This window comes from Loxodonta africana, chromosome 3, assembly GCF_030014295.1.
Source record: "Loxodonta africana isolate mLoxAfr1 chromosome 3, mLoxAfr1.hap2, whole genome shotgun sequence".
In the NCBI taxonomy this organism is placed as follows: domain Eukaryota; kingdom Metazoa; phylum Chordata; class Mammalia; order Proboscidea; family Elephantidae; genus Loxodonta; species Loxodonta africana.
The window spans coordinates 1,652,444-1,679,797 of record NC_087344.1 but is presented as its reverse complement, the minus strand read 5'-3'; the positions used below and the strand labels follow the sequence as shown (position 1 = coordinate 1,679,797).

General features: G+C 50.2%; 1 protein-coding gene across 2 annotated transcripts in view; it reads right to left on the bottom strand.

The window, feature by feature from the left end:
• Positions 1 to 9,434: 9,434 nt before the first annotated feature.
• The window catches only part of SCAMP4 (secretory carrier membrane protein 4), a 32,398-nt gene continuing 14,478 nt past the window's right edge, over positions 9,435 to 27,354 (bottom strand). The window contains exons 3-7 of one of the 2 annotated variants that reach the window (XM_064280138.1): positions 25,332 to 25,460; positions 24,481 to 24,637; positions 23,522 to 23,623; positions 19,153 to 19,270; positions 10,866 to 11,151 (exon numbers count right to left, since the gene is read on the bottom strand). In XM_064280138.1, the coding sequence (XP_064136208.1) occupies positions 10,972 to 11,151; positions 19,153 to 19,270; positions 23,522 to 23,623; positions 24,481 to 24,637; positions 25,332 to 25,460 (686 nt within the window). In that variant the 3' untranslated portion in view covers positions 10,866 to 10,971. Of the gene's footprint in view, positions 11,152 to 19,152; positions 19,271 to 23,521; positions 23,624 to 24,480; positions 24,638 to 25,331; positions 25,461 to 27,354 lie in introns of both variants that reach the window. The other variant, XM_064280137.1, reaches the window with a different exon arrangement.

The following is a 27,354-nucleotide window of genomic DNA, read 5'->3' as shown; positions in this document are numbered from 1 at the left end:
GATATTCTTCACCAACACCGTGGTTCAAAGGCATCAATTCTCCCATCTTCCTTACTCACTGTCCAGCTTTCACGTGCATATGAGGTGATTGAAAACACCAGGGCTTGGGTCAGGTGCACCTTAGTCTTCAAAATGACATCTTTGCTTTATAACACTTTAAAGAGGTCCTTCGCAGCAGGTTTGCCCAAGGCAATATGTCCTTTGGTCTCTTCACTGCTGCTGCCATGGTTGACGTACTGCTGCAACCACTTTTGAATGATCTTCAGCAAAATTTTACCTGTGCGTGATATTAATGATACTATTTGGTAATTTCTGCATTCTACTGGATCACCTTTCTTTGGAATGGGCACAAATATGGATCTCTTCCAGCCAGTTGGCCAGGTAGCTATCTTCCAAATTTCTTGACATAGAAGAGTGAAACTCTCCAGGACTGCATCCATCTGTTGAAACATCTCCATTGGTATTCTGTTAATTCCTGGAGCCTTGTTTTTCACCAATGCCTTCATTGCAGCTTGGACTTCTTCCTTCAGTACCATCAGTCCCTGATCATATGCTACCTCTTTTTGGTAAAGTGACTCTGTGTATTCCTTCTATGTTCATTTGATGCTTCTTGTGTTGTTTAATATTTTCCTCATAGAGTCCTTCACTATTGAAACTCGAGGCTTGAATTTTTTCTTCAGTTCTTTCAGCTTGAGAAATGCTGAGCATGTTCTTCCCTTTTGGTTTTCTAATTCCAGCTCTTTGCACATTTCATTATGATACTTTGTCTTCTCAAGCCACCCTTTGAAATCTTCTGTTCAGTTCTTTTACTTCATTATTTCTTCTGAATGCTTTAGCTACTCGACATTCAAGAGCAAGTTTCAGAGTCTCTTCTGATAACCATTTGGGTCTTTTCTATCTCTCCTGTCTTTTTAATGACTTTTTCCTTTCTTCATGGATGATATCCTTGATGTTATTCCACAATTCCTCTGGTCTTCGGTCATTAGTGGTCAACGCATCAAATCTTCTTGAGATGGTCTCTAAATTTAGGTGGGATATAATCAAGGTTGTATTTTGGCTTTTGTGGACTTGGTCTGATTTTCTTCAGTTTCAACCTGAACTTGCATATGAGCAATTGATAGTCTGTTCCAAAGTCGGCCCCTGGCCTTGTTCTGACTGATGATACTGAGCTTTTCCCTCGTCTCTTTCCACAGATGTAGTCGACTTGAATCCTGTGTATTCCATCTGGCAAGGTCCACATATATAGTCGCCATTTATGTTGTTGAAAAAGGTATTTGCAATGAAGAAGTCATCAGTCGTGCAAAATTCTGTCATGCTATCTCTGGCATTCTTTCTATCACCAAGGCCGTATTTTCCAACTACCAATCCTTCTTGTTTGTTTCCAACTTTCACATTCCAAGGACCAGTAATTATCAATACAACTCGATTGCATGTTTGATTAACTTCAGACTGCAGAAGTTGGTAAAAATCTTCAATTTCTTCATATTTGACATTAGTGGTTGGTTAGTAAATTTCAATAGTTGAATTAACTGGTTTTCCTACACGTATGAATATTATCCTATCATGGACAGCATTGTGGTTCAGGAAGGACCTTGTTCTTTTTGACGATGAATGCGACGCCATTCCTCTTTAATTTGCAGCATAGTAGATCATACAATTGTCTGATTCAAAATGGCAGATACCAGTCCATTTCAGCTCACTAATGCCTAGGATATTGATCTTTATGTGGTCCATTTCATTTTTAACAACTTCCAATTTTCCTAGACTCATACATTGTACATTCCACGTTTCGAGTATTAACGGATGTTTGCAGCTGTTTCTTCTCATTTTTGAGTCATGCCACATCAGCAAATGAAGGTCCCGAAAGCGTGACTCCATCCACGTCATTAAAGTGACTCTACTTTGAGGAGGCAACTCTTCCCCAGTCGTCTGAGGGGCTCATCTTCCGGCACTATATCAGACAATGTTCCACTGCTATTCATTAAGTTTTCACTGCTCAGTTTTTCAGAAGTAGACCACCAGGTTCGTCTTCCTACTCTCTCTTAGTCTGGAAGCTCCACTGAAACCTGTCCAGCAAGGGTGACCCTGCTGGTATTTGAAATACCCGTGACAAAGCTTCCACCATCACAGCAACATGCAAGCCACCACAGTACAACAAACTGACAGACACATGGGGGAAAAAATTAATAAAATGGGAAAAATTAATAAGATAAATGAAATAAAATATGATAGCATAAACATTTGCATCGTGTATGAAAAACAGCCAATTTACTTAATAACGCTAATAAATTAATGAGAGAGATATGCCATTGGAGGAAAAAAAACACAACAGGTCAGCGAATATAGGCAGGGATGATCGACTTCAGTCCTGTTGAAGAAAAATTGCTGTCAGTTTGATTCTAACTCCCGGCCACTCCATGTGCGTCATAGAATTGTGTTCCACAGGGTATTCAGCGGCTGATTTTTCAGAAGCAGGTCTCCAGGTTTCTCTTTCCTTTTTTTTTTTTTAGGTGAAAGTTTACAGAGCAAATTAGTTTCTCATTAAACAATTAATACACAATTGTTTTGTGACCTTGGTCAAGTCTTTCTTCAGAGGCACCTTTCGGTTAGCGGTAGATCAAATTAACGGTCTGTGACATTGAAGTAGTCTTCAAAGTAGTCACGAACAACAGCAACCAAAGAACCAAACCTATTGCCATTGAGTTGAGTCTGACTCATAGCGACACTATAGGACAGCGTAGAAGTGATGCTTAGGGTTTCCAAGGCTGTGATCTCTATGGACAGTGTTCCACTGGTATTCATACAGTGTTCACCAGCCAATGTTTTCAGAAGTAGACTGCCGGGTCCTTCTTCCCAGTCAGTCTTAGACTGGAAGCTCTGCTGAAACCTGTTCACTACGGAAGACCCTGCTGGTTTTTGAAATACTGGTGGCAAAGCTCCCAGCATCACAGCAACACTCCAGCTAGCACAGTGAGACAAAACGAGGGAGGAGTGATGGAAGAACGGGGCATCAGGATTGGAGGAAGACTCACTGACAATCTGTGTTATGCAGAGGACACAACCTTGCTTGCTGAAAGTGAGGAGGACTTGAAGCACTTACTAATGAAGATCAGAGACCACAGCCTTCAGTATGGATTACACCTCAACATAAAGAAAACAAAAATCCTCAGAACTGGACCAATGACCAACATCATAATAAACAGAGAAAAGATTGAAGTTGTCGAGGATTTCATTTTACTTGGATCCACAATCAGCACCCATGGAAGCACCAGTCAAGAAATCAAAAAATTCAAGGAGACATTCAAGTAGCTAACAGACACATGAGAAAATGCTCGCCATCACTAGCCAAAAAATTAGAGAAATGCAAATCAAAACCACAATGAGATATCATCTCACCCCAAAATTAGTGGCACAAATCAAAAAAACAGAACACAACAAATTTTGGAGCAGCTTCAGGGAGATTGGAACTCTTATACACTACTGGTGGGAATGCGAAATGGTACAACCATTTTGGAAAATAATGTGGTGCTCCGTTAAAAAGCTAGAAATAGAAACACCATATAATCTAGGAATCCCACACCTAGGAATATATCCTAGAGAAATAAGAGCCATCACACAAATAGACTTAGGCACACCTGTGTTCGTTGCAGCATTGTTCACGATACCAAAAAGATGGAAACAACCTAGATCCCCATCAACAGATGAATGGATAATCAAACTGTGGTACATACACACGATGGAGTATGACCCAACGATAAAGAACAATGATGAATCAGTGAAGCATCTCATAACATGGATGAATCTGGAGGGCGCTATGCTGAGTGAAATAAGTCAATCACAAAAGGATAAATACTGCATGAGACCACTATTATAAAACCTCATGAAAAGGTTTACACACAGAAAAAAATAATCTTTGATGGTTATGAGGGAGGGTAGGGGTGGGGAGAGAAAAACACTAAATAACAATAGGTAAGTGGAAGCTCCGGTGAAGGGTAAGACAATACACAGTCCTGGGGAAGCCAGGACTTGTCCAAGGCAAGGTCATGGAAGCTCCATAGACACACCAAACTCCTTGAGGGACCAAATTTCAGGGCTGAGGGCTCTGGGACCACAGTCTCAGGGAACATCTGGCTCAGTTGGCATAACATAATTTATAAAGAAAACGTTCTGCATTCTACTTTGGTGAGTAAAGTCTGGGGTCTTAAAAGCCTGTGAGGAGCCATCTAGGATACTCCACTGGTTTTACCCTGTCTGGAGCAAAGGAGAATTAAGAAAACCAAAGACACAAGGGAAAGTTTAGTCCAAAGGACTAATGGACCACAACTACCACGGCCTCCACCAGACTGAGTCCAGCAGAACTAGATGGTACCTGGCTACCACTACCAACTGCTCTGTTGGGGATCACAATAGAGGGTCCTGGTCAGAGCTGGTGAAAAAGTAGAACAAAATTCTAACTCACACACACAAAAAAAGGCCAGACTTACTGGTCTGATAAGAGACTGGAGAAACCCTGACAGTATGGCCCCCAATACCCTTATAGCTCAGTTATGAAGTCACTCCTGAGGTTCACCCTTCAGCAAAGATTAGACAGGCCCACAAAACAGAATGAGACTGAAGGGGCGCACCAGCCCAGGGGCAAGGACTAGAAGGCAGGAGCGGACAGGAAAGCTGGTAATAGGGAACTCAGGGTCGAGGAGGGAGAGTGTTGACATGTCCTGGGGTTGTTAACCACTGTCATAAAACAATATGTGTACTAACTGTTTAATGAGAAGCTAGTTTGTTCTGTAAACTGTCATCTAAAGTACAATAAACAAATAAATAGAATAAGCGTCCTCCAAAAAAAAGACGCACTGCATTGAGCAAATCTGCTGCAAAAGACTTCTTTAAAGTGTTGAAAAGCAAAGGTGTTAGCTTGGAGACTGAGGTGCGCCTTTGAATTGTGGAGCTGGCGAAGAATATTGAATATACCATGGAGGACAAAAAGAGGGTCAGCGAAAGAGAGGGAGACCTTCAACTAGATGGATTGACACAGTGGCTGCAACAACGGGCTTAAGCATAACGACGACTGTGAGGATGGCGCAGGACTGGGCAGCGTTTCGTTCTGTTGTATATCGGGTCACTGTGAGTCAGGACCAACTTGACGGCACCTAACAACAACACACTAATGGGGAGACGAAGTGGGACAGGTAAAGGGGCCCATGACAGCCACCTACAAACCAAGGGCCTCAGACCATGCAGGCTGGGCCGAGCTCCTGAGAAGGGAGGAGAGAGGAGGCTGGCCCAGCCCTCAGGCAGAAATCCATCAGGTTAATTTTAATCGTTTAGTTTGCTTCCTTTCCCACAGGGTGGGGGTGGTCCGGTGATAGAATTCTCACCTTTCCTGCAAGAGACCCGGGTTCATTTCCCGGCCGCTGCACCTCACGTCCAGTCACTACCCATCTGTCCATGGGGGCTTGCGTGTTGCTATGACACTGAACAAGTCACAGTGGAGCTTCCAGACTAAGATGGACTAGGAAGAAAGGCCTGGCTATCGACTTCAGAAAATCCACCAATGAAAACCGCATGGATTACAATGGTCTGATCTGTAACCGATCACGGGGACGGCATAGGAGCCGGGAGCATTTCATCCTGCTGTGCATGGGGTCACCACGAGAAAGGGGCCGACTCGAGGGCAGCTAACAACAGGAACAGCAAACACTACCATCTACAGGGTGAGGCTAGACCAGACTGTTAACCTGAAGGAAATGTTGGCAAAGACTCAACAGCCAGAATTTTTTCCTATAGATGCTGTGAGTAGCAATCTGCCCAGGGTCCGTGAAGAAAAGAAAAAGAGACTATTTGCCAATTCAGAAAACGTTGTTAGGTGCTATCGAGTCGGTTCTGGCTCATAGCGACCCTATGCACAACAGAACGAAACCCTACCCAGTCCTGCGCCATCCTCACAATCGTTGTTATGCTTGAGCTCATTGTTGCAGCCACTGTGTCAATCCACCTCGTTGAGGGTCTTCCTCTTTTCCGCTGACCCTGTACTCTGCCAAGCATGATGTCCTTCTTCAGGGACTGATCCCTCCTGACAACACGTCCAAAGTATATAAGACGCGGTCTCGCCATCCTTGCTTCCGAGGAGCATTCTGGCTGTACTTCTTCTAAGACAGATTTGTTTGCTCTTTTGGCAGTCCATGGTATATTCAATATTCTTCACCAACACCACAATTCAAAGGCGTCAATTCTTCTTCAGTCTTCCTTATTCATTGTCCAGCTTTTCCATGCATATGACATGGTGATTGAAAATACCATGCCTTGGGTCAGGCTCACCTTAGTCTTCAAGGTGACATCTTTGCTCTCAACACTTTGAAGAGGTCCTTTGCAGCAGAAATAAAAATAAAAAATATATATAAAATAAAAAAATATAGTAAACAAAATTAAATAGTATGAATAAAATAAAACACAGGAATTACATTATAAGCTAAACATATAAAATAAAATTAAATCAATTACAATAAAATGGAATGTAATAAATAAAACAGAAAATAAATAGAATAAAATAACAAAATTAATAAAAAATAGAGAATAAGATAAAGTAAAACAATAAAATACAAAAGAATAAAATTTAATAAAACTGACTCCTAAAATAACAAAATGAAATAAACTAAATAAAATACAATAAATTGAATTAAATAGAAGAAATGAATAAAACAAATTTAAAAATAATTAGAATTAAATGAAATTGAATAGAAAAAATTAACAAATCAAATTAAAGAATGAAAATGTTTTAACCCTTTCAAGAACCAATTACTTCTGCTTTGAATTTTTTTGGCAGTCGTGGAATGCATGCTGAGTCCTTGTGTTTAAATTTTGGGTTGGTGATAGAGACGTTGAGAAGTATTTTGTGAAAATACATGATTCGTGGGAACCCATCTGGCCCACCAGTCATGGGTAGTAGGCTTATTGCAGGGTGCCTTCCATTTGAATACATGGGGCTCCTCTGGTTTTGCCTGATACCCCAGCTATTTTGCTTCAATGAACGTTCTTTCACCTTTCCACAAGTCTCCACTGGACAGAAGCAAATACATTCAACGGGACAGACTCCCAAAGAACTCCAGAGACGTGAAAAGTGGGTGGGATACCACATGCTCCGTGAGTCACAAAAGGGTTTAAAGTCCTGGGTGAGGCTGCGTGCAGCTGCTTCATGTCCCAAGAACATCGTGGGGGAATAGGTCTGGGTGGAGGGCATCTCGGGGTCCTGCTGCACCATCTTCCTGCCTTCACCTGTGATAACCTGTGTGTGGACTTCCTGGGTGGAGTGAACAGTTAACATGGTCAGCTGCTCATGGAAATGTTGGCAGTTTGAACCCACCCGGAGGCACCTTGAAAGAAAGTCTTGGCAATCTACTTCTGAAAAAATCAGCCACTGGAAACCCTACGGACACACGGGGTCAGGATTGACTAGATGGCAACAGGTTTCTTTTCTTTTTGAACTGGTATCTTTTTTTTTTTAATTGTGCTTTAGGTGAAAGTTTGTAATTCAAGTCAGTTTCTCATACAAAAACTTAAACACATTGTTATATGACCTTGGTTGCTCTCCCTACAATGTGACAGCACACTCCTCCTCTCCACCCTGTATTTCCCATGTCCATTCAACCAGCTCCTGACCCCCTCTGCTTTCTCATCTCACCTCCAGACAGGAGCTGCCCACAGTCTCATGTGTCTACTAAAGCTAAGAAGCACACTCTTCACCAGTATCATTTTATATCTTATAAAAAAAAAAAAAATAGTCCAGTCTAATCTTTGTCTGGAGAGTTGGGTTCGGGAATGGTTTTAGTTCTGGGTTAACAGAGAGTCCGGGGGCCATGTCTTCTGGGGTTCCTCCAGTCTCAGTGAGACCATAAAGTCTGGCATTTTTACTAGATTAGAGTTCTGCATTCCCATTTTCCTCGCTCCGTCAGGGGTTCTCTGCTGTGTTCCCTGTCACGGCAGTCATCAGTGGTAGCCGGGCACCATCTAGTTCTTCCAGTAGCAGGCTGATGTAGTCTCCGGCTTACGTGGCTCTTTCTGTCTCTTGGGCTCCTATTTTCCTTGTGTCTTTGGTGTTCTTCATTCTCCTTTGCTCCAGGTGGATTGGGATCAATTGATGTGTCTTAGATGGCGGCTCACTAGCTTTTAAGACCCCAGAGGCCACTCACCAAAGTGGGATGTAGAAGATTTTAATAAACTTTATCATGCCAATTGACCTAGATGTCCCCTGAAATCATGGTCCCCAGAAGTTTTGTTTTTTTTTTTGGATGGTTGCATAACTGCTGAATATCTAAAATGTACTGAGTTGTACATTTTAAATGGGTGAATTGTATGACAAGAGTCATATCTGAAAAAAGCTGCTGAGAGAGAGGAGTGGGGGGAGAAAATCTGACCTCTTGCGGTTTCCTCTCTCCAGCCCAGAACCCACCCAGGAACCACAGCCCTGTGTGCCCCCCTCCTTTGCCTGCCCTACCCCCTCCCCAATCCCAGCCCCACTGGCCCCGGGACAAGTTCTCCAATGCGTGTCCCAACCCATTTTCCGGGCATGTGGGTGCACCCCTAAATGTCCAAAGGTTTGTATATTTCCTCCCCGAGTAGCCTGGGATGTGGAATCCCTGCTTCTGGATCCCCTAATGCTGGCTCTGGGCCCGCCAGGTCTCTCCATACGGGTCCCAGCCACTCTGTTGGGGGCAGAGGCTCCGTGGGACAGCAGACCTGCTCTTTCCACTCCGCCCAGGAGCAGGCTGTCAGGAAGAGCCAGCCTCCGCCCCCAGACTCCAGCGGCTGTGAGCCTGCCCACTGGCGTGCCGGGTGATGCCGCACTCCTCTTGTCCCAACGATTCTAGGACGGCTGCTCATTTACAGCCAGAGATGCTAGTTTCCTGCAAGTTTCCTTTTTCATATTATAAACTTTGGGCGTGAAAAACACGGATTGTTTGAAGGAAAAACGGAGACCTCCTTTGTCCCATGGCGGTGGAGTGAGGGAACGGTGTGGGGTGTGAGGCTGGGTGCAAGGACCATGCTGGGGCCCTGCTCAGCTCCTCCCCGAGCCTGGGAGGTAGGACAGGCGGGTGGATCTTGGCGTGACTACCTCCAGGGCTTCGGGGAAACACGGGGCGGAGGGAGCTGCAATGAGGCCGCCTGGGGACAAGGACCATGGTCTGTGCACCAGTTCAATTCTGGTTTATGCTGCCAGGGGGCATGCACTCTGGCGCTCTTTGGTGGAGTGGCCAGGCCAGGCAGGGAAAATGCACACACACAAGCATGTACTGACAAGCTCGTGCACACAGGCATGCACATACTCATGCACACATAGGGTCACGTACAGGCTGTAAACACACGTACACACTGTACACGTCCTTGTACACGCACACATATGCACGTTCACATGGTAACACGCACACACACGCACAACCACAGCCCGCCCCAGTCAGTGTGATGCAGAAAAAGAACTTATTTATTTCCAGCATATTTTCATGTAACAAACAACATTAACGAGAGTGCAGAACACAGAAGTAGAGGCGAGGGTTTGTTAGCACCCCCAAAGGCGCACCTCCCACGCCAGGTCGGCTCGACTCTGGCACTGTGGTGTTGGAAGGTCGCAGCAGCACTGAGCTGTGAGTGTGTGAGCTGCGTGCCTCTGGCAGGAAGCCGCTGGACCATCCCTGGACACCCAGTGGGTCCCGCACCCCTCTCATTTTCAGACAACAGCCTGGCCACCTTTGGATGCTGAGTGGCTTGGGGGGCTTCTGGCCCCGGGAAGTGTGTGTTGGGACGGGCAGTTAGGAAGGGCAGTGCTGGGGGCACCACCCGCTCTCGCAAACAGTACAGAAGGGCTTGGCAACGAGTGTTAAAAGGTTATTGGGAAAGGGTTCTGTCTGCCCCACCTGTTCCCAACGGTGCTGTAGAAATCCTACAAGACATGCTTCCCTTCCACGCAGTCAACGCCATGTCAGATGGAGTGAGAATTGGAAGAAGAACAGAAAAAGACGCCTACAGTCGACACCAGGTTTAAATTCCTCGATAAAGCACAGGCTCACGAATTCTTGTTTCAAGAGGCTGTTCTCCTGAAAGAGTCTGGGAAAACTGTCTCCTGAGAAACTCCAGTCCCCATGCTTCCTGCCTGGATGGAGATGTCTCCTCCACAAAGTGATTCACTCTGAGTCAGAATCCAGAAAGTTCCTGGTCTGAGTGGGGAGACTCTGCCCCACAACCTGACCCCCCAAGTCCTGCAACCTGTCAGTTATCTGGGGAGGGTGTGTCAATCACAGGACGCGAGTGGGGTACTGGATGTGTGCGGACCAGTGGCCTGGCACAGCAGGCAGGAAAGATGGGGGGATGGTTCACACTGGCGCTCTGGCTGTGGGTAGCAGGGGCCCCAGGGGACAAGAGGCCATCAACCAAGTTTTCTGCCACCCACAGGGGGCCTGGTGCCACCCACCAGGTCTCCTCCTGGCTCGAAGCCAAGTGGGGTCTCTGTGGGCAAGGTTAGACGGTGAGTGCGGGGCTGGGGGGGTCTCTCAGCTCTGAAAGGAGGACAGAGGCCAGCCTGCTACCACCTCCGCTGTGGGGGTCCCACCAGTCAAGCCCCCACAACCTGGAGGGAAAGGGCTGCACGCAGGGACAAGATGGCGAGTGTTGTAGGGAACGGGGGTCCCCCTGCCCAGAGGGCACAGGCTGGGAATCCCCAGGTAGTGCTGAGCAAGATCTGCTCTTGGAAGTGAGATGAATGTGACACAGCCCCAGCAGACCTCCCATGTCCACTGGCCTGGCTGGGGGACCCAATCCACCGGCCCCCCTGCCAGCCTGCTGGAGAAAGAGTGGCATTGCCTCCTGGGGAGCCTGCGGGGATGGACGCTCAAGGCCCCATGGACCTGGGCAGCGGTGGCATTGACAACGTGGGGGAGGGTGGGTGGAGGCGGTCGCAAGGGCAGGGGGCAGGGCCAGCCGGCTCCCTCAGGGCCACTGGCCGCCGCCGCCGGGGTAGTTGGGCACGGTGGGGTACTCGGGCAGGCTGTTCCCCGAGAAGTTGTTGTACTGGGCCTCCCGCGATGGCGGGTTCCTCCACGTGCCTGTGGTCCACTCCGTCTGTGCCTTCTGGAAGCTTCCGCCGGCCCCTCGGTAGATCCCGTGCACCTGGAGGGAAGCACGAGGAGACAGATTAGGGCGTGTGTGAAAGAGAGAGACCTGCTCCTCCTTAAAGTCCTGCTCCTTCTTCCAAAACTAACTACAGGTGACAAGGAGTCTCTGCGGAAACTCCAGGAAATGTGAATAGGCCGCACTTGCGTTCTCAGGCGCCCTGAAGTGAACCACCATCGGCCCCGCCTCAGGGTGCCCCGAGGTGAGCCACTGTCCTCCCTGCCTGTGTACCCTGCGCTCACTCAGGGTCTGAGGGTCCCAGGGCTGTGGAAACCAAACCCCACAGATGGGGGCTAAGAGGAGCAGACGCTCCTGCCCTCATGGGTCTGCAGGCCAAGAACCCACTTGGCGTCGGCAGTGCCTCGCTCCCTCCGTAGGCTCTAGGGGAGGATGTATCCCTTTCAGCTTCTGGGGCCTCAGGCATTCTTTGTCTTGCGGCCACATCACTGCCATCTCTGCCTCATCTTCACACGGCCGTCTTCACTCTGTGTGTGTGTCTGTCTGTCTGTCTGTCTCTCTCCCTCTCTCCCCTTCTTCTAAGGCATTGAATTAGGGCCCACCCTTCCCCAGCATGGCTTCCTGTTAATGAGTTACATCTGCAAAAACCCCCTCTCCAGACAAGTCCACACTCTTGAGGTTCTGGGTGAACACGGATTTTGGGGGACACTAGGTTTGGCAAGGAGCTCTGGTAGTGCACCGGTTAAGGGCTCGGCTGCTAACTGAAAGGTCAGCAGTTCAAGCCCACCAGCCGCTCTGTGTGAGAAAGACGTGGCAGTCTGTTTCCATAAAGACTTACAGCCTTGGGAACCCTATGGGGCAGTTCCACTCTGTCCTGTAGGGTCAGCATGAGTCAGAATAGGGCTTCAGAAGCAGTGGGTTTGGTCTGCGTTTTCTAGGCCTGGTGATCTCTTTCCAACAATCAGCCAATGAAAACCCTATGGATCCCAACAGGACACTGTCCAACTCCCTTGCCCTGGACACGTCATCAGTCACTGAAGGAAGACATCACGTTTGGTGAGGGAGAAGGGCGGCAAGGGTGGGCGAGAGCCTCGGTGAGGAGTAGGCACAGCAGCCGCAGGAGGAGGACATCACGTTTGGTGAGGGAGAAGGGCGGCAAGGGTGGGCGAGAGCCTCGGTGCGGTGGAAGCACAGCAGCCGCAACGATGGACTCGATCACACACGCGATTGTGAGGATGGCACCGGACCAGGCAGCGTTTGCGTTGCACTTGAGATCGCTGTGAGCCAGTCAACGCAACAGCAGCTATCTATCATCCATCCACCTCCCTATACATATATCCCTATCTACCCATCTACCTCCCTCTCTCTCTCTCTCCCTCCGCCTCCCTCTCTCTCTCCCTATTTATCTCTCCCCCTCTCTACCTGTCTGGTCTCTCTCTAACCTACCTATAGGACACTGAGTCACAATTTTTTCTCTGAGGCAGACTCTGTTTCATGACCTGTCTCTTCTCACTGCAGAATCTTCTCTTCCACCACCACTGCTCACCCGGGGACCGCCTGGCCCTGGCTGACACGTCTTGCCTGTGTCCCCAACGGCGAGGCACTCTCGTGAAGCCCTGAGGACAGCACTTAGCGTGCACACACGCTCCGTAAATCCGTGGTTCTGACTAGCCTGGAGCCTCAAATCCCACGTTGTAAACAGCCATCTTGGGGTGCGTCTGTAAACAATGACTTCCTCAGCAGGGCTCCCTGGTGGGGGTGGACCATGTTCTCAGTCGTCCAGGAGGCTGAGCTGGTCTGTCCCGGCTCCCCCCAGCCCTGTCTGCCCTCTGGGAACTCAGGGCTGTGTTATTTCTAGAATCATGGCAAACTCAACAAGCAAAAAAAAAAGGATATTGTTTTAGTGTGATGTTCTTGATTAGTGAGGCTGAATGCTTTTATTAATTTCCTCTGGAATTCCTTTCTTCTTCTGTGCAATTGTCCACTAAAGATCCGTTTACCCTGGTGGAGACTAGAAGACTACCCGAGATTACTGCCTGAGATATGCTTCAAACCTTGAACCGAAACTAACCCAAGGTCACCTTGTACCTAAATAACAGATTGGTTCAAAAAATAATGAATACCTACCAAAAGCCATCTATACATATAACGCACTTCCGATCCAAATTCCAATGTCATATTTTAAGGGGATAGAAAAACAAATCACCAATTTCATATGGAAGGGAAAGAACCCCCGGAGAAGCAAAGCATTACTGAAAAAGAAGAAGAAAGTGGGAGGCCCCACTCTACCTGATTTCAGAACCTATAATACAGCCACAGTAGTCAAAACAGCCTGGTACTGGTACAACAACAGGCACATAGACCAATGGAACAGAATTGAGAACCCAGATATAAATCCATCCATGTATGAGCAGCTGATATTTGACAAAGGACCAGTGTCAGTTAATTGGAGAAAAGATAGTCTTTTTAACAAATGGTGCTGGCATAACTGGATATCCATTTGCAAAAGAATGAAACAGGACCCATACCTCACACCATGCACAAAAACTAACTCCAAGTGGATCAAAGACCTAAACATAAAGACTAAAACGATAAAGATCATGGAAGAAAAAATTGGGACAACCCTAGGAGCCCTAATACAGGGCATAAACAGAATACAAAACATTACCAAAAATGATGAAGAGAAACCAGATAACTGGGAGCTCCTAAAAATCAAACACCTATGCTCATCTAAAGACTTCACCAAAAGAGTAAAAAGACCACCTACAGACTGGGAAAGAATTTTCAGCTATGACATCTCCGACCAGCGCCTGATCTCTAAAATCTACATGATTCTGTCAAAACTCAACCACAAAAAGACAAACAACCCAATCAAGAAGTGGGCAAAGGATATGAACACACATTTCACTAAAGAAGATATTCAGGCAGCCAACAGATACATGAGAAAATGCTCCCGATCATTAGCCATTAGAGAAATGCAAATTAAAACTACGATGAGATTCCATCTCACACCAACTAGACTGGCATTAATCCAAAAAACACAAAATAATAAATGTTGGAGAGGCTGTGGAGAGATTGGAACTCTCATACACTGCTGGTGGGAATGTAACATGGTACAACCACTTTGGAAATCCATCTGGCGTTATCTTAAACAGTTAGAAATAGAATTACCATACAACCCAGAAATCCCACTCCTTGGAATATACCCTAGAGAAACAAGAGCCTTCACACAAACAGATACATGTACACCCATGTTTATTGCAGCTCTGTTTACAATAGCAAAAAGCTGGAAGCAACCAAGGTGTCCATCAACGGATGAATGGGTAAATAAATTGTGGTATATTCACACAATGGAATACTACGCATTGATAAAGAACAGTGACGAATCTGTGAAACATTTCACAACATGGAGGAACCTGGAAGGCATTATGCTGAGCGAAATTAGTCAGAGGCAAAAGGACAAATATTGTATAAGACCACTATTATAAGATCGTGAGAAATAGAAAAAACTGAGAAGAACACATACTTTTGTGGTTACGAAGTGGGGAGGGAGGGAGGGAGGGAGAGGGGTTTTTATTGATCAATCAGTAGGTAAGAACTGCTTTGGGTGAAGGGAAAGACAACACTCAATACAAGGAAGGTCAGCCCAATTGGACTGGACTAAAAGCAAAGAGGTTTCCGGGATAAAATGAATGCTTCAAAGGTCAGCGGAGCAGGGGCTGGGGTCTGGGGAACATGGTTTGAGGGGACTTCTAAGTCAATTGGCAAAATAATTCTATTATGAAAACATTCTGCATCCCACTTTGAAATGTGGCATCTGGGGTCCTAAATGCTAACAAGTGGCCATCTAAGATACATCAATTGGTCTCAACCCACCTGGAGCAAAGGAAAATGAAGAACACCAAGGTCACACAACAACTAAGAACCCAAGAGACAGAAAGGGCCACATGAACCAGAGACCTACATCATCCTGAGACCAGAAGAACTAGTTGGTGCCCGGCCACAATCGATGACTGCCCTGACAGGGAGCACAGCAGAGGACCCCTGAGGGAGCAGGAGATCACTGGGATGCAGACCCCAAATTCTCATAAAAAGACCATACTTAATGGTCTGACTGCGACTAGAGGAATCCCGGCGGCAATGCTCCCCAGACCTTCTGTTGGCACAGGACAGGGACCATCCCCGAAGACAACTCATCAGACATGAAAGGGACTGGTCAGCGGCGGGGAGAGAGATGCTGATGAAGAGTGAGCTAATTAAATCAGGTGGACACTGGAGAGTGTGTTGGCAACTCTTGACTGGAGGGGGGATGGGAAGATAGAGAGGGAAGACGGCAAAATTGGCACGAAACGAGGGACTGAAAGGGCTGACTCAATAGGGGGAGAGCAAGTGGGAGAAGGGAGTAAGATGTATGTAAACTTACATGTGACAGACTGATTGGAATGGTAAATGTTCCCTTGAAGCTGAATAAAAGTTAATTAAAAAAATAATAATAATAATGAATATCACCTGTAAGTACTGTGCGCTTTCAAAAAACCACCAGTATGAAACCAGTCAGCAATTTAAACAAAGATGAGAATGTAAGGGGGCCAGGAAACTAGATTAATGGAAATGAAACAACCAGAATGGAAATAATAAGAATGTTCACACTTTGTGAAGAATGTAATCAAGGTCATTTAACACCTTGTGTAGAAATTGTTGAATGGGAACCTAAACTACTATGTAAACCTTCACCAAAAACAAAATCATAACATTAGTTGGAAAAGAGACCTGTTTCTGTCTTTTCCTTTGGGGGAGCAGTGGTAGAGGAGAGACAAGACCTCAGGCCTGTCTGCGAGGAAAGGCCTGCTTGCAAGGTGGCCCCCAGCTAGGTTCTGCGAATGTGGCTTTTGGGGGTGTTCCCACCACGCTAAGGAGCCCTGGTGACGCAGGAGTTAAGCGCTTGGCTGCCAACCAAAAGGCTGGTGGTTCGAACCCACCAGTCACTTTGCAGGAGAAAGACCTGGTGATCTGCTTCTATAAAGATTACAGCCTTGAAAGCTCTACGGGGCAGCCCTACTCTGTCCTGTGGGGTTGCTATGAGTTGGGACTGACTCGACGGCAACGGGTATGTCTTCCTGGTTCTTCCCATCACCCTGATAGGGGCGGCTCTCTGTGCCTGAAATGCTTGCACGAACAGCCAGGTTGACGTTAGACACCTGCTTTCCTTCTGTTGGTGCTCAGTGCTGTCCAGTCGATCCTGCCTCACAGCAGCCCCACGTGACAGGGTACAGCTGCCGATAGGGTTTTCTAGGCTGTGATCTTCATGGGAGCTGATGGCCAGGTCTTTCTCTAACGGAGCCACTGGGTGGGTTTGAACTGTCAATCTTTCAATTAGCAGCTGAGCACTTAACCACTGCGCCACCTGGACTCCCTGCTTTCATTCTGGGGTCTGGAATTCTGGGATGTGCCAGGGAGAGGTGCCCACGTGGCCAGCCCCCAATAACATCCCTGGGCACTGGTCTCTAGGGAGCTTCCCTGGTGGCCTGTTATGGGGCATAAAGTACATCCCGTGTGACTCCACAGGGTCCCTGGTGCTGCACATGGTTTGTGCTTGACTACTAACCTAAAGGTTGATGGTTCAAACCCACCCGCTGGTGCCACGGAAGAAAGGCCTGGAGCTCTGGTCTCATAAAGATTACAGCCAAGAAAACCCCGCGGAGATAACCTCTCCTCTGTAACACGTGGGGTTGCCGTGAGGTGGAATAGACTCAACAGCAATAGACCTGGTTTTTCTGTGTGACTCCACGGGGCGGGGGCTCTGGAGAGCTGCGCCTGGTGTCCCGGGACCCCACGCCCTGTGCCCTCTCTCTTTGCAGATTGTGCTGTGTCTTCCCGATAAGCTACCGCCGTGGGTGTGACTACCTGCCGAGGCCTGGGAGTCCTCCTGGCTAAGCACCGGACCTGGGCGGGGGCCCAGGGACACCAAGACAGGGGTCATCTCCCTCTCGTGTTTTGGGAGCACCCACTCTATTTTGAGGCTCTCACGCTTCACCAACACTTTCAGGGCGTCATTTGCATTTTAGCTTGGTGATGTTTGTTGCTGAGTGGAGGTTCACGGCTGGAATTTCTTTAGCTCTCCTCCGTGGACTCGATTTGGAATCTTGCCGTGATTCAGCTAAGGCGTCTTCAGTACATTCAGTTTGTTTTCTGGTAAATCACCCACACAGGTGGAACGGACTGCACCGTTCAGACAAAGTGGGGCGCAGCCAGCTTTCCCCTTGTCTTCCCAGGCAGCGGAGTACAGTGTTACATGATCTAGGTGGGAGACAGGTTTAACAACAAGAATCACGTCACAAGGTGGCCAAGAGGTCCCCTTCTTCATGAGACAAACACATCAGGGCCAAGGTGGCTGTTGTGGGTTCAACTGTGTCCCCCAAAAAGATATGCTGAAGTTCTAACCTCCGGTGCCTGTGAACGTGACCTCCTTTGGAAACAGTCTTTGTAGATGTAATTAGCTGACCTGAGGTCATACTGGAGGAGGGTGGGCCCTGATCCACTGCCTGGGGTGCTTGGGAAAGAAATCTGGACACAGAGACACAGACGGTAGATGGCCGTGAAGAGACAAAGACAGAGCCTGGAGTGATATGGCCACAAGCCAAGGAAGCTGGGGTCACCAGGAGCTGGAAGAGACGAGGAAGGACCCTCCCCTAAAGCCTCCAGACAGAGCATGGCCCTGCTGACACTCTAAATTTGAACTTCTGGCATCCAGGACTGTGAGAGGATGAACGTCTGTTGTTTCAAGGCTCCCACTTTGTGGTACTTTGTATGGCGGCCCCAGGAGTCCACTCGGCTGTCTAAAGCTGAGACGTGCCACCTGCCAGCCCCCGTGGATGCAGAGGCAAGTCCTGTCTTTGGTTCTTGTGGGGGAGGTTGTGACAGCTTTGTTGTGGTTGTTGCTAGCTGCCACTGGGTCAGCCCCCAGAGCACAGTGACCCCGTGCATTATGAAGGAAACGCTGCCAGGTCTGCGCCATCCCCATGATCCTATGTGGACAGGCCCATTGCGATCCAGAGGGTTTTCACCGGCCAGTTTCGAAGCTGATAGCCAGGCCTTTCCTCCTCGTCTGTCTTAGTCTGGAGGTCCAGCTGAAACCTGTTCAGCGTCACAGCAGCACGCAAACCTCCACTGACAGCAGGGTGGCGGCTGCACATGGGGTGCACAGGCTGGGAATTGAAGCCAGGGTCTCCCACATGGAAGGTGAGAATTCTACCACTGAGCCACCAATGAACCCGACAACTTGGTGGATGTTTGTATCCTCAGGCCTCTCAGGGTTGTCAAGAGTCCGGAAGACTGGTCCTAGCTTTGCTTCCCTGTGAAGCACCCACTGTGCGTACAGCCAGAGGACGGCCAGGGCAGCTACCCCTGGAAGGGCCAGCTCTGGTCAGCGCGCCCTAGGGCTGCCTGCTCCTCAGCCTCATCCGCCCCCACTGGGTGGACACGGCTCACAGATATCCCGCGTGTGCAGACAGGCCTCCCTAACTACAGCGCAAGCACTGCTGGCTGCGGAATCTCCAAGTATCTGGAGCAGCACCGTCCAGTGGGACTTTCTGGAGCGATGGAGACCTTCTCAACCTGCTGTCCTGAATGGGCGCCACCAGCAAAGGCAGCCGAGCCTCTGAAATGGGCCTGTGCGACCAGAGGATGAGCGTTTGGTCTGTCTTCCCTTTACTTACCTCGCATCTGTGTACACGGCAACACGTAGCCAAATCGCCAGAGCAGACTAAACTGCAGGACGCATGTGCTCCCACCTCTCCACCACCATGCCATTTCCCAGCCCTTCCGCCTTGGAAGGTGGCCACGGCAAAGCGGGAAGGGTCTCTCACTCTGCCTGACCACCTGGGGGTTCTTGCCAGCTAACAGGCATCTGTCAATTTCCCAGATAGTCAGTTTCCGGCCCCTGAAGCTGGGATAAGACAAGCTCCCGGGGCTCACGGGAGCAGATGAGACAAAACGTACAAAGACCTGGCTGACCTGGGCTCCCCGGGACCCAGAGCGTACCTTCATAATCGCGATGGCCATCATGGCAGCTGACACAGAGAACATGATGGCCGGGACCAGCATGACCACGGCGGCCCCGACGCTTGTCTGGAAGAAGCCGATTGCTGCCAGCCAGCCGCTGCAAGAGGTCAGAGAGAGCATGAGTGCTGACAGGCACGCAGACAAGGGCCTGCTGTCCTTCAAAAGAAAGAAAGATGAAGGACTAGCAGAGAGATGGGCAAGTCACATAAGGACTAGTGGCTGCCAAACTTTTGAAATGATGCTCAGACCCACCAACGAAGACATGCGAGGAGGACGAGGCATGGTTTCCTAACGACCATGCCAGCAAACTTCACTTGGCTAAGGGAATGGGGAAATGAGTGCTACACTGCTGGGGGCGGGGGAGGTATGCCCTTATGGGGGGAGATGAGGCGCCATCTGTAAACGGTTGAAATGCTCAACCCTCCCACCCCGACAATGCCACAGGCAGTCCCCAGGTTATGAATGTCCAACTTACGTACAACCCGGTTACGATCCAACACCCCCCCATAAAGCCTGTTATATTAAAAATCGGGGGTACCGACAATGGTTCGTGATAAGACAAAGGGGCTCCTTTGCAATGCGCGTCAAGACATCGCTGTTGCTATTACTGTCTTACGTTAGAGATGTTTCAGCAGACCTGCATAGGCAGGTACACTATGTACCACAGACCCACTGCCTTCGAGTCGACTCCAACTTACAGCGACCCTATAGGACAGAGCAGAACTGCCCCATGGTTTCCAAAGTGCACCTGGTGGACGTGAACTGCTGACCTTTTGGTCTGCAGCCGAGCTCTTGATTGCCGTGCCATCAGGGTTTCCATATAACTATACATTTGACTAACTGACGTTAGATACGAGCCGTACCTAACTGTTCCGACTCACATACAAATTCGACTTAAAGACAGACTTAGGAACAGAATTCGTGTACAATCTGGGGACCGCCTGTACTTCTAAGAGTTTATCCAGTAATTGTTTCTAATCATGAAAAACCAGACAAAACATGGTGAGAATAACACAAACATCAATATGCTACGGCCACCCAGCAGCTCCACGGGAGAGAAGACCTGGCGATCTGCTCCCATAAAGATTACAGACTATGAAACCCTACAGGGCAGTTCTACTCTGTCACACGGAGTTGCTAGGAGTCAGAATTGGCACTCGATGGCACCCAACAACAGCCACCCACGTAATGGAACACTGAAGAAATAAAAACAGGACGAGAGAAAAAAGAACGCACCGCATCAGCAGGTGTAGCACGAGCCTGTGGGCTGTCACCTCAACAGACAGCACAAGGACACAAACCCACCTCATTATCCACACTTCCCTGGGCTGGGGTGGGGGTGCAGGAAATATGGCATTTCTGACTTATTTTTCCAAACAGAAAATAAACCACACGGTTCAAAATTCCGAAAATGGAAAAGAATATGTAGCGAGTGGTAGACCCACCCCCACCCAGCCCACAGGCCACACACCTCAATGGAGAACATAGTGTGGTCCAGGTATCGCCTGGCCGTAAAGGGAGTGAGGTTCTGGTACACTCTACGTGGATAAACCTGAAAACACCATGCTGAGTGGGAGAAGCCAAACGCTGTAGGATCCCCCTGCCACAACACGCCCAGAACAAGCGAATCTACAGAAACGAGTGTGTGGATCGGTGGTGGCCAGGGGCTGGGGCGGAGGGGGAAATAACACGGGGTGAATGCCAGTGGACATGGGCTCTTTCTGGTGATGGAGAGAAACGGAACATTCTGAATTTAGATTGTGATGTTGATCCTTCTAATGGACTGAGTTGTGTCCCCCCAAAATGGGTGTTGTAAATCCTAACCTCTATGCCTGTGGTTCTAATCCCATTTGGGAAGGGTGGCCTTTGTTATGTTAATGAGACGGAGCAAGCAAGTGAGCAAGCAGAGACGGGGTAAGATGGATGCCAAGCCACATGGAGATCTCCAAGGAACGAGCAAACAGAGGCTGAAGAGACAAGGACCTTCCCACAGGATCAACAAAGAGAAAGCTTCCTCTTACAGCTGGTTCCCTGAATTTGGACTTCTACCCTCCTAAACTGTGGGAAAATAAATTTCTGTTTGTTAAAGCCACCCCCTTGTGGTATTTCTGTCATAGGAGCACAAGATGACCAAGACGATCGTTCGACTCTGTGAAACACTAATAACGCTGAACCATACACTTCAAAAGGGTGAACGTGTGGTGTGAGAATTACACCTCAGTAACACCGCTACTGAAAAATCCAACTTTTACAGAAGTAGAGGATGTCTTAAAGTGAACTCCTGTGCCCCATCTCCCGGCTCTGAAAACTCCCAGCTCACAGCTGACCTTGCTTCAGCAACTTCCCACTTAGCCCCATACTGGGATGTCTAGAAGCAAACTGCAGGCCTCACGAGGCTTCGTGTGTTAGCAGCTCTGCCAGGATCTCTGAACGGACAGACTTCTTGGAGCACAACCACAGTGCTGCTGCTGTTGTTGGGTCCCATCAAGTCGATTTCAGGGAAATGACACGGGATAACTGAGGAGTGTCTTCAACAAATAAACTGCAAGGAAAGGGGGAGGAGCCTATGGATTAAGGGGAACTAAGAAGTTCCGCCACCTGTGGAAATGCGCGGACCTTATTTGGCTTCTGGTTTGAACAAACTGCCGAAAAGGAGCTTAGCTAAACGCGACATGGAATCCTGAAACAGAAGAGAATGTTAGTGGAAAAACCAATGACATTCCAATAAAGTCTGGAGGCCAGGAAGCGAACCAAAAGGCTGGAGCTTTGAGTCTACCCAGAGGTGCCTTGGAAGAAAGGCCTGGCAATGCACTCCAGAAAGATCAGGCATTGAAAACCCTATGGAACCCAGTTCTCCTCTGTTGTGCATGGGGTCACCGTGAGGCGGAGTCAACTTGGCACACCTGGTGGTGGTTAGCTCACAGTGTCAACGGTGGTGAGGGGAAGCTGGGTGAGGAGAGACAGGATTCTCTGTCCTATCTCTGTAACTCTTCTGAAAAAGGTGAAGGGTCCTAAAGTAAAAAGTCTATTTAAAAAAAAAAAAAGAACCCCAAGAGTATGGCCCCCAGATACCCTTTTAAGCTCGGTACTGAAGTCACTCCTGAGGTTCACCCTTCAACCAAATATTAAACAGGCCCATAAAGCTAAAGGGGCCCACCAGCCCAGGGGCAAGGATGAGAAGGCAGGAGGGGACAGGAAAGCTGGTAATGGGGAGCCCAAGGCTGAGGAGGGGAGAGTGTTGACATGTCGTGGGGGTGGCAACCAATGTCACAAAATAGTATGTATTAATCGTTTAACGAGAAACTAATTTGCTCTGTAAGACCCTCATCTAAAGCACAATTTGAAAAAAAAAAAAAAACAAGTGGAAAAGCACGAGCTTCCCTACCTCGATGACATCAGGAAGCTGTTGTTAATTTTTTTAGGTATGATAACACCATTATGGGCCCTGGTGGTGCAATGATTAAGTGCTTGACTACTAACCCAAAGGACGGTGGTTCAAATCCACCCAGAGGCTCCATGGGAAAAAGACCAGGAAGTCTGCTCCTATAGAGACTACCACCTAGGAAACTCTACTGGGCAGTTCTACTCTGTAAAGCGTGGGTTGCTGTGAGCTGAAATCGACTTGATGGGACCCAACAACAGCAGCAGCACTGTGGTTATGCTCCAAGAAGTCTGTCCGTTCAGAGATCCTGGCAGAGCTGCTAACACACGAAGCCTCGTGAGGCCTGCAGTTTGCTTCTAGACATCCCAGTATGGGGCTAAGTGGGAAGTTGCTGAAGCAAGGTCAGCTGTGAGCTGGGAGTTTTCAGAGCCGGGAGATGGGGCACAGGAGTTCACTTTAAGACATCCTCTACTTCTGTAAAAGTTTAAAATCTTCCTCAGTGAAATGTCTGGAAAAATCCAGACCAACAAGTAATTGCGGGTGATGCCCGCCCCCTGGCGGCCAGCTGCAGAACTACCAGACAGCCCTGGCCCAGAAAGGCGGGGGGAGAGGGCTGGGATGGGGATGGGCAGGGGGTGGCCTGGCGCTGTCTGAGCACCCCACCCGCCACACAGGCGAGGAGGCAGGACGGAGCAGCAGGGAGGCATCCCCATGGCAATGGGGGGAGCTGGGCTGAGCTCGCTGGAGCCCTGGTTCCCTCATCTGTGGAGTCGGGGGCCCAGAGCACCGAGGCCGCCTCACAAATGGAACCCGAGTCCCCCACGTGGGAGGCGAGGACTCCACCATTGCGCCTACGTTGTGGCACTCAGCCCACACTAACACACCTACCGCGTCCAGAGCCCTACGATTCCCACGTATTACATTTGCAAAGCTTTTTGATAAAAGACCCTCACAGGTCGGGCTTACCACGCGCCCCATCCAGAGAGGCCGATGGCCTGGATGACGGTGAGGACAAACTGGGCCCAGAAGATGAAGAAAAACGCCATGAAGTTAAAGGAGCTGTCAGCCCTGGGGGTGGAGAGAAGGCACGACTGTGGCTGTGGGCCTGGCCTTGAAGGTACTGCCCAGAGGCGCAGACGGAAGCTCAGGGAGGGCAGGGACAGAAACCGGCTGACATCTTTAACCAGCTGCCACTGAGCCAGCTCTGACCCATGGCAACCCCACGTGTGTCTGAGCAGAAATGTGCTCCATGGAGTCTTCAATGGCTGGTTTTCAAAGCAGATCACCAGGCCTTTCTTCTGAGGCACCTCTGGGTGGACTCGAACTTCCAGCTTTCCAGTAAGCTGCCAAGTGTGCTCCATTTGCTCCACCCAGCGTGTCCACACACAGGTTATTACAGGTGAAAACAGGAAGACTGAGTGTCAGGGACCCAGTGACGCCCTCCACCCAGACCTACTTCTCCCTGATGTTCTTGGGATGGGGGAGAGTTGCAGGGGGCCTCGCCTCAGGACGTCCCCAGGGACTGGTGGAGGTGGGAATGTTCTACAACTAAAAGAGGTGATGGCTGCACAACTCTGAGGAGATACTAAAAACCACTAAGCTGTACACCTTAGAAAGGTGAATCTGTGCTGTACCACCTCAACAATGCTGACGTTAAAAAACAAAACAAAAATAACACACAGGCAGCAGCTGGGTTTGGCCCATGGGCTGCAGTTTGGGACTTGACACAAACTGTCCTCCAAACTGGACACGAGAGAGAGGTAGCTGCCAGCCACTGAGCCAGCGCAGACCAGGCCAACGTGGGCCAACTGGGACACATGCTCCCTCTGCAAACGAGGGAGGGGCTGCAGAATTCGGGGCACAGGGGTGAAGGCTTGGGTACCCTCTGGCATGACTCCTGCTCTGGCCGGGCCGCTCCCACTCACCGGAAGGCCTTGTAGACGGGCCGGAACCAGCACACGTAGCTGCAGGGCGAGAAGAGCAGCAGCCAGACGAAGGCCAGGCCAAAGTTGGCCCCAGAGCCGCCACCGATCCACCAGGCCAGGCAGGCGACAAGGTTCACCGCCAGGGTGGCACAGTAAACTGGGGGCAGGACGTGGCAGAAGAGGCTGAGCTGGGGCCAAGGACGGGGCTGTGCCAGGCACTGGGGACAGGAGGCTTTGCCCATCCCCTCCCCCACCCTGGGCGCACTGGCTCCTTGGAGCAAGGCGGGGACCAGGGTTCTCAGCCTCTTGCTTCCTCTGCCAGGGAGGGCCAAGCTGGGCACTGACCCCGTCTACTCCATTCCCTCCCCATCCCGGGCGCACTGGCTTTTGGAGCAGGGTTCTCAGCCTCTCGCTCCCTCTGCCAGGGAGGGCTGTGCTGGGCATCGACCCCGTCTACTCCATCCCCTCCCCATCCCAGGCACACTGGCTTTTGGAGCAGGGCAGGGAGCAGGGTTCTCGGCCTCTCGCTCCCTCCACTAGGGAGGGCTGTGCTGGGCATCGACCCCGTCTACTCCATCCCCTCCCCATCCCAGGCGCACTGGCTTTTGGAGCAGGTCCACTGCCCCACGCCAGCCCCGGGGTGGAACTTTATTAGAAACACAGGTGGTCAGTCCCCAGAACATCGCTAAGCAGTGCTGTCATCTGGGCTCCTGGGGGGGACTTTTCTCCTGTCAGGTTGTCTTGGCCTCTGGAGCATCAGGGCACCCAGGAGGGGGCGGGGCGCGGCTACACTCCCTCCCACCCACCCCCTGCTGCAAAGGGCTTTGGGAGCTGGGGGTGGGGGGGCTCACACATCCACAGGTGGTAGATGCGCTTCACCAGGACCTGGTGCTCGATGGGGATCTCGTCCGAGAAGTTCTGGTAGAAGCAGGGCTTCACGGGGATGAACTTGGGCAGCGGTGGGAAGTTGTTTTCCTTTTCTGCAGGGACAGAAACCACCACAAAGTGAAACGCCAGGCCAGGGTAGGGGGTTAACAGCCCCAAGACGCCCCGTCCTGGTCCTCAGAGCCTGTGCACATGGTACCTCGCACGGCAAAGGGACCCTGCGGATGGACGAAGTGAAGGGTCTTGAGACCGCAGATGATACTGGATCACCTGGGTGGCCCACGCGATCACAGGGTCCCTGGAAAAGGGAGGCAGGAGGATCAGAGAAGTAACAACCGTGTTTCTCAACCTTTATTATTACCTATTCTCTATCCGCTACGTAGTCAGAGGAAATATAAGGACCGAAAAGGGGAGATAGAGAGAGAGAAACTGACAGATGCTCGCTGCTGGCTCTGAAAACATTGGAAGGGACCATGGGCCAAAGGACGAGGGCCCTCTAGAAGCTGGAAAAGGCAGGACACGATTCTCCCTGGGGTCTCCAGAAGGAGCCAGCCGACACCCAGGTTTCAGCCCTGTGAGACCCACTCCGGACTCCCAGAAAGGTGAGAGCATAGGAAGGTTCCGGCACACGGAGCGTGTGTCCACATCGCACCTGAAGACTTGCAAAGTACTTTCGGGTCAACACTGACTTACTACGGCCAGACCGTGAACAAGACAGGTGGGAACCCTGGAGCGTAGTGGGCAGGGCAAGGCCAGCCCAACTCCGTGCTCACGGGCACCCTCTGGTGGCCACGGGGAGAACAGACTGAGCGGGGGCAAGGGTGAAAAGCACATGGGTGTCTAAATAAAAAAAAAAACTGTTACCGTCCAGTCCGACTCATAGCAACCCTACAGGACACAGCAGAACTGCCCCGTAGAGTTTCCAGGAAGTGCCTGGTAAATTCGAACTGCTGACCTCCTGGATAGCAGCCGTAGCACTTAACCACTACACCACCAGGGTTTCTAGGTGGGTGTCTGGGGAAGGGCAATCCAGGAAAAGGAAACGGCTAATGCAAAAGCCCTGGGGCAGGACTGTCTACCAGGTCTAGGAGCAGTGAGGGGCGGGGCAAAGCACCCAGGAAGCGGAGGACTGAGGTCAGCGGTGGGGTGGCATCCACTTTGAGGGACCCAGAAAGTCCAGAACATCCTGAGAGACGGGCCTCAAGTGCCTTCATGTTGGCCACACTCCCCCAGTCTGGGCTTGCTTGCATGCCCCCTCAGGCACCCGGTGACATATTCATGGGACACATGGTCGGGGCCCTGCCAGTTCACCCTCACAGGGAGCCACCACCAGCCAAGCCCCAACCCCCCAGAAATTAAGGCCTGCCATGCCTCTTGGGGTCACCCCAGTGGAGGCCTCACCACCTCCATGGGGTCATGCACCTCTGCCAGCACCGTCCCCATCATGACAGGAAGGAGGGACATCGCCCACCAGGAGCCACTCGCTTCCATGTGGAAGAGGCGAGACCCACGTCTGCATGCATGGCTCTCCTGAGCCCTTGCTCCTGAAAGGTCAGAGCCTGGGGCCCCGGGCTGACAGCAATGTTGCGGTCAGGTTCTGGACTCTGGAGGCCCAGGCTCAGACCTCAGCTCTGCCACTGGCCAGAGAGCCTCCGGGTGAAGGCAGAGCACTGTGGGTACACAGGGATGACCCAGCATGGATGATATGGCATAGGCCGTCCTCCCACTCCCTGCTCTGACAGGACGCCAGCACACCGCGGGCCTGTCAGGTCTCCTCAAACGCACTCCACGCCGACAGGACGCCAGCACACACGGGCCTGCGTGGTCTCCTCACACACACTCCCCACTGACAGGACGTCAGCACACACGGGCCTGCGTGGTCTCCTCACACACACTCCCCGCTGACAGGACGCCAGTACACACGGGCCTGCGAGGTCTCCTCACACACACTCCCCACTGAGAGGACACCAGCACACACGGGCCTGCGTG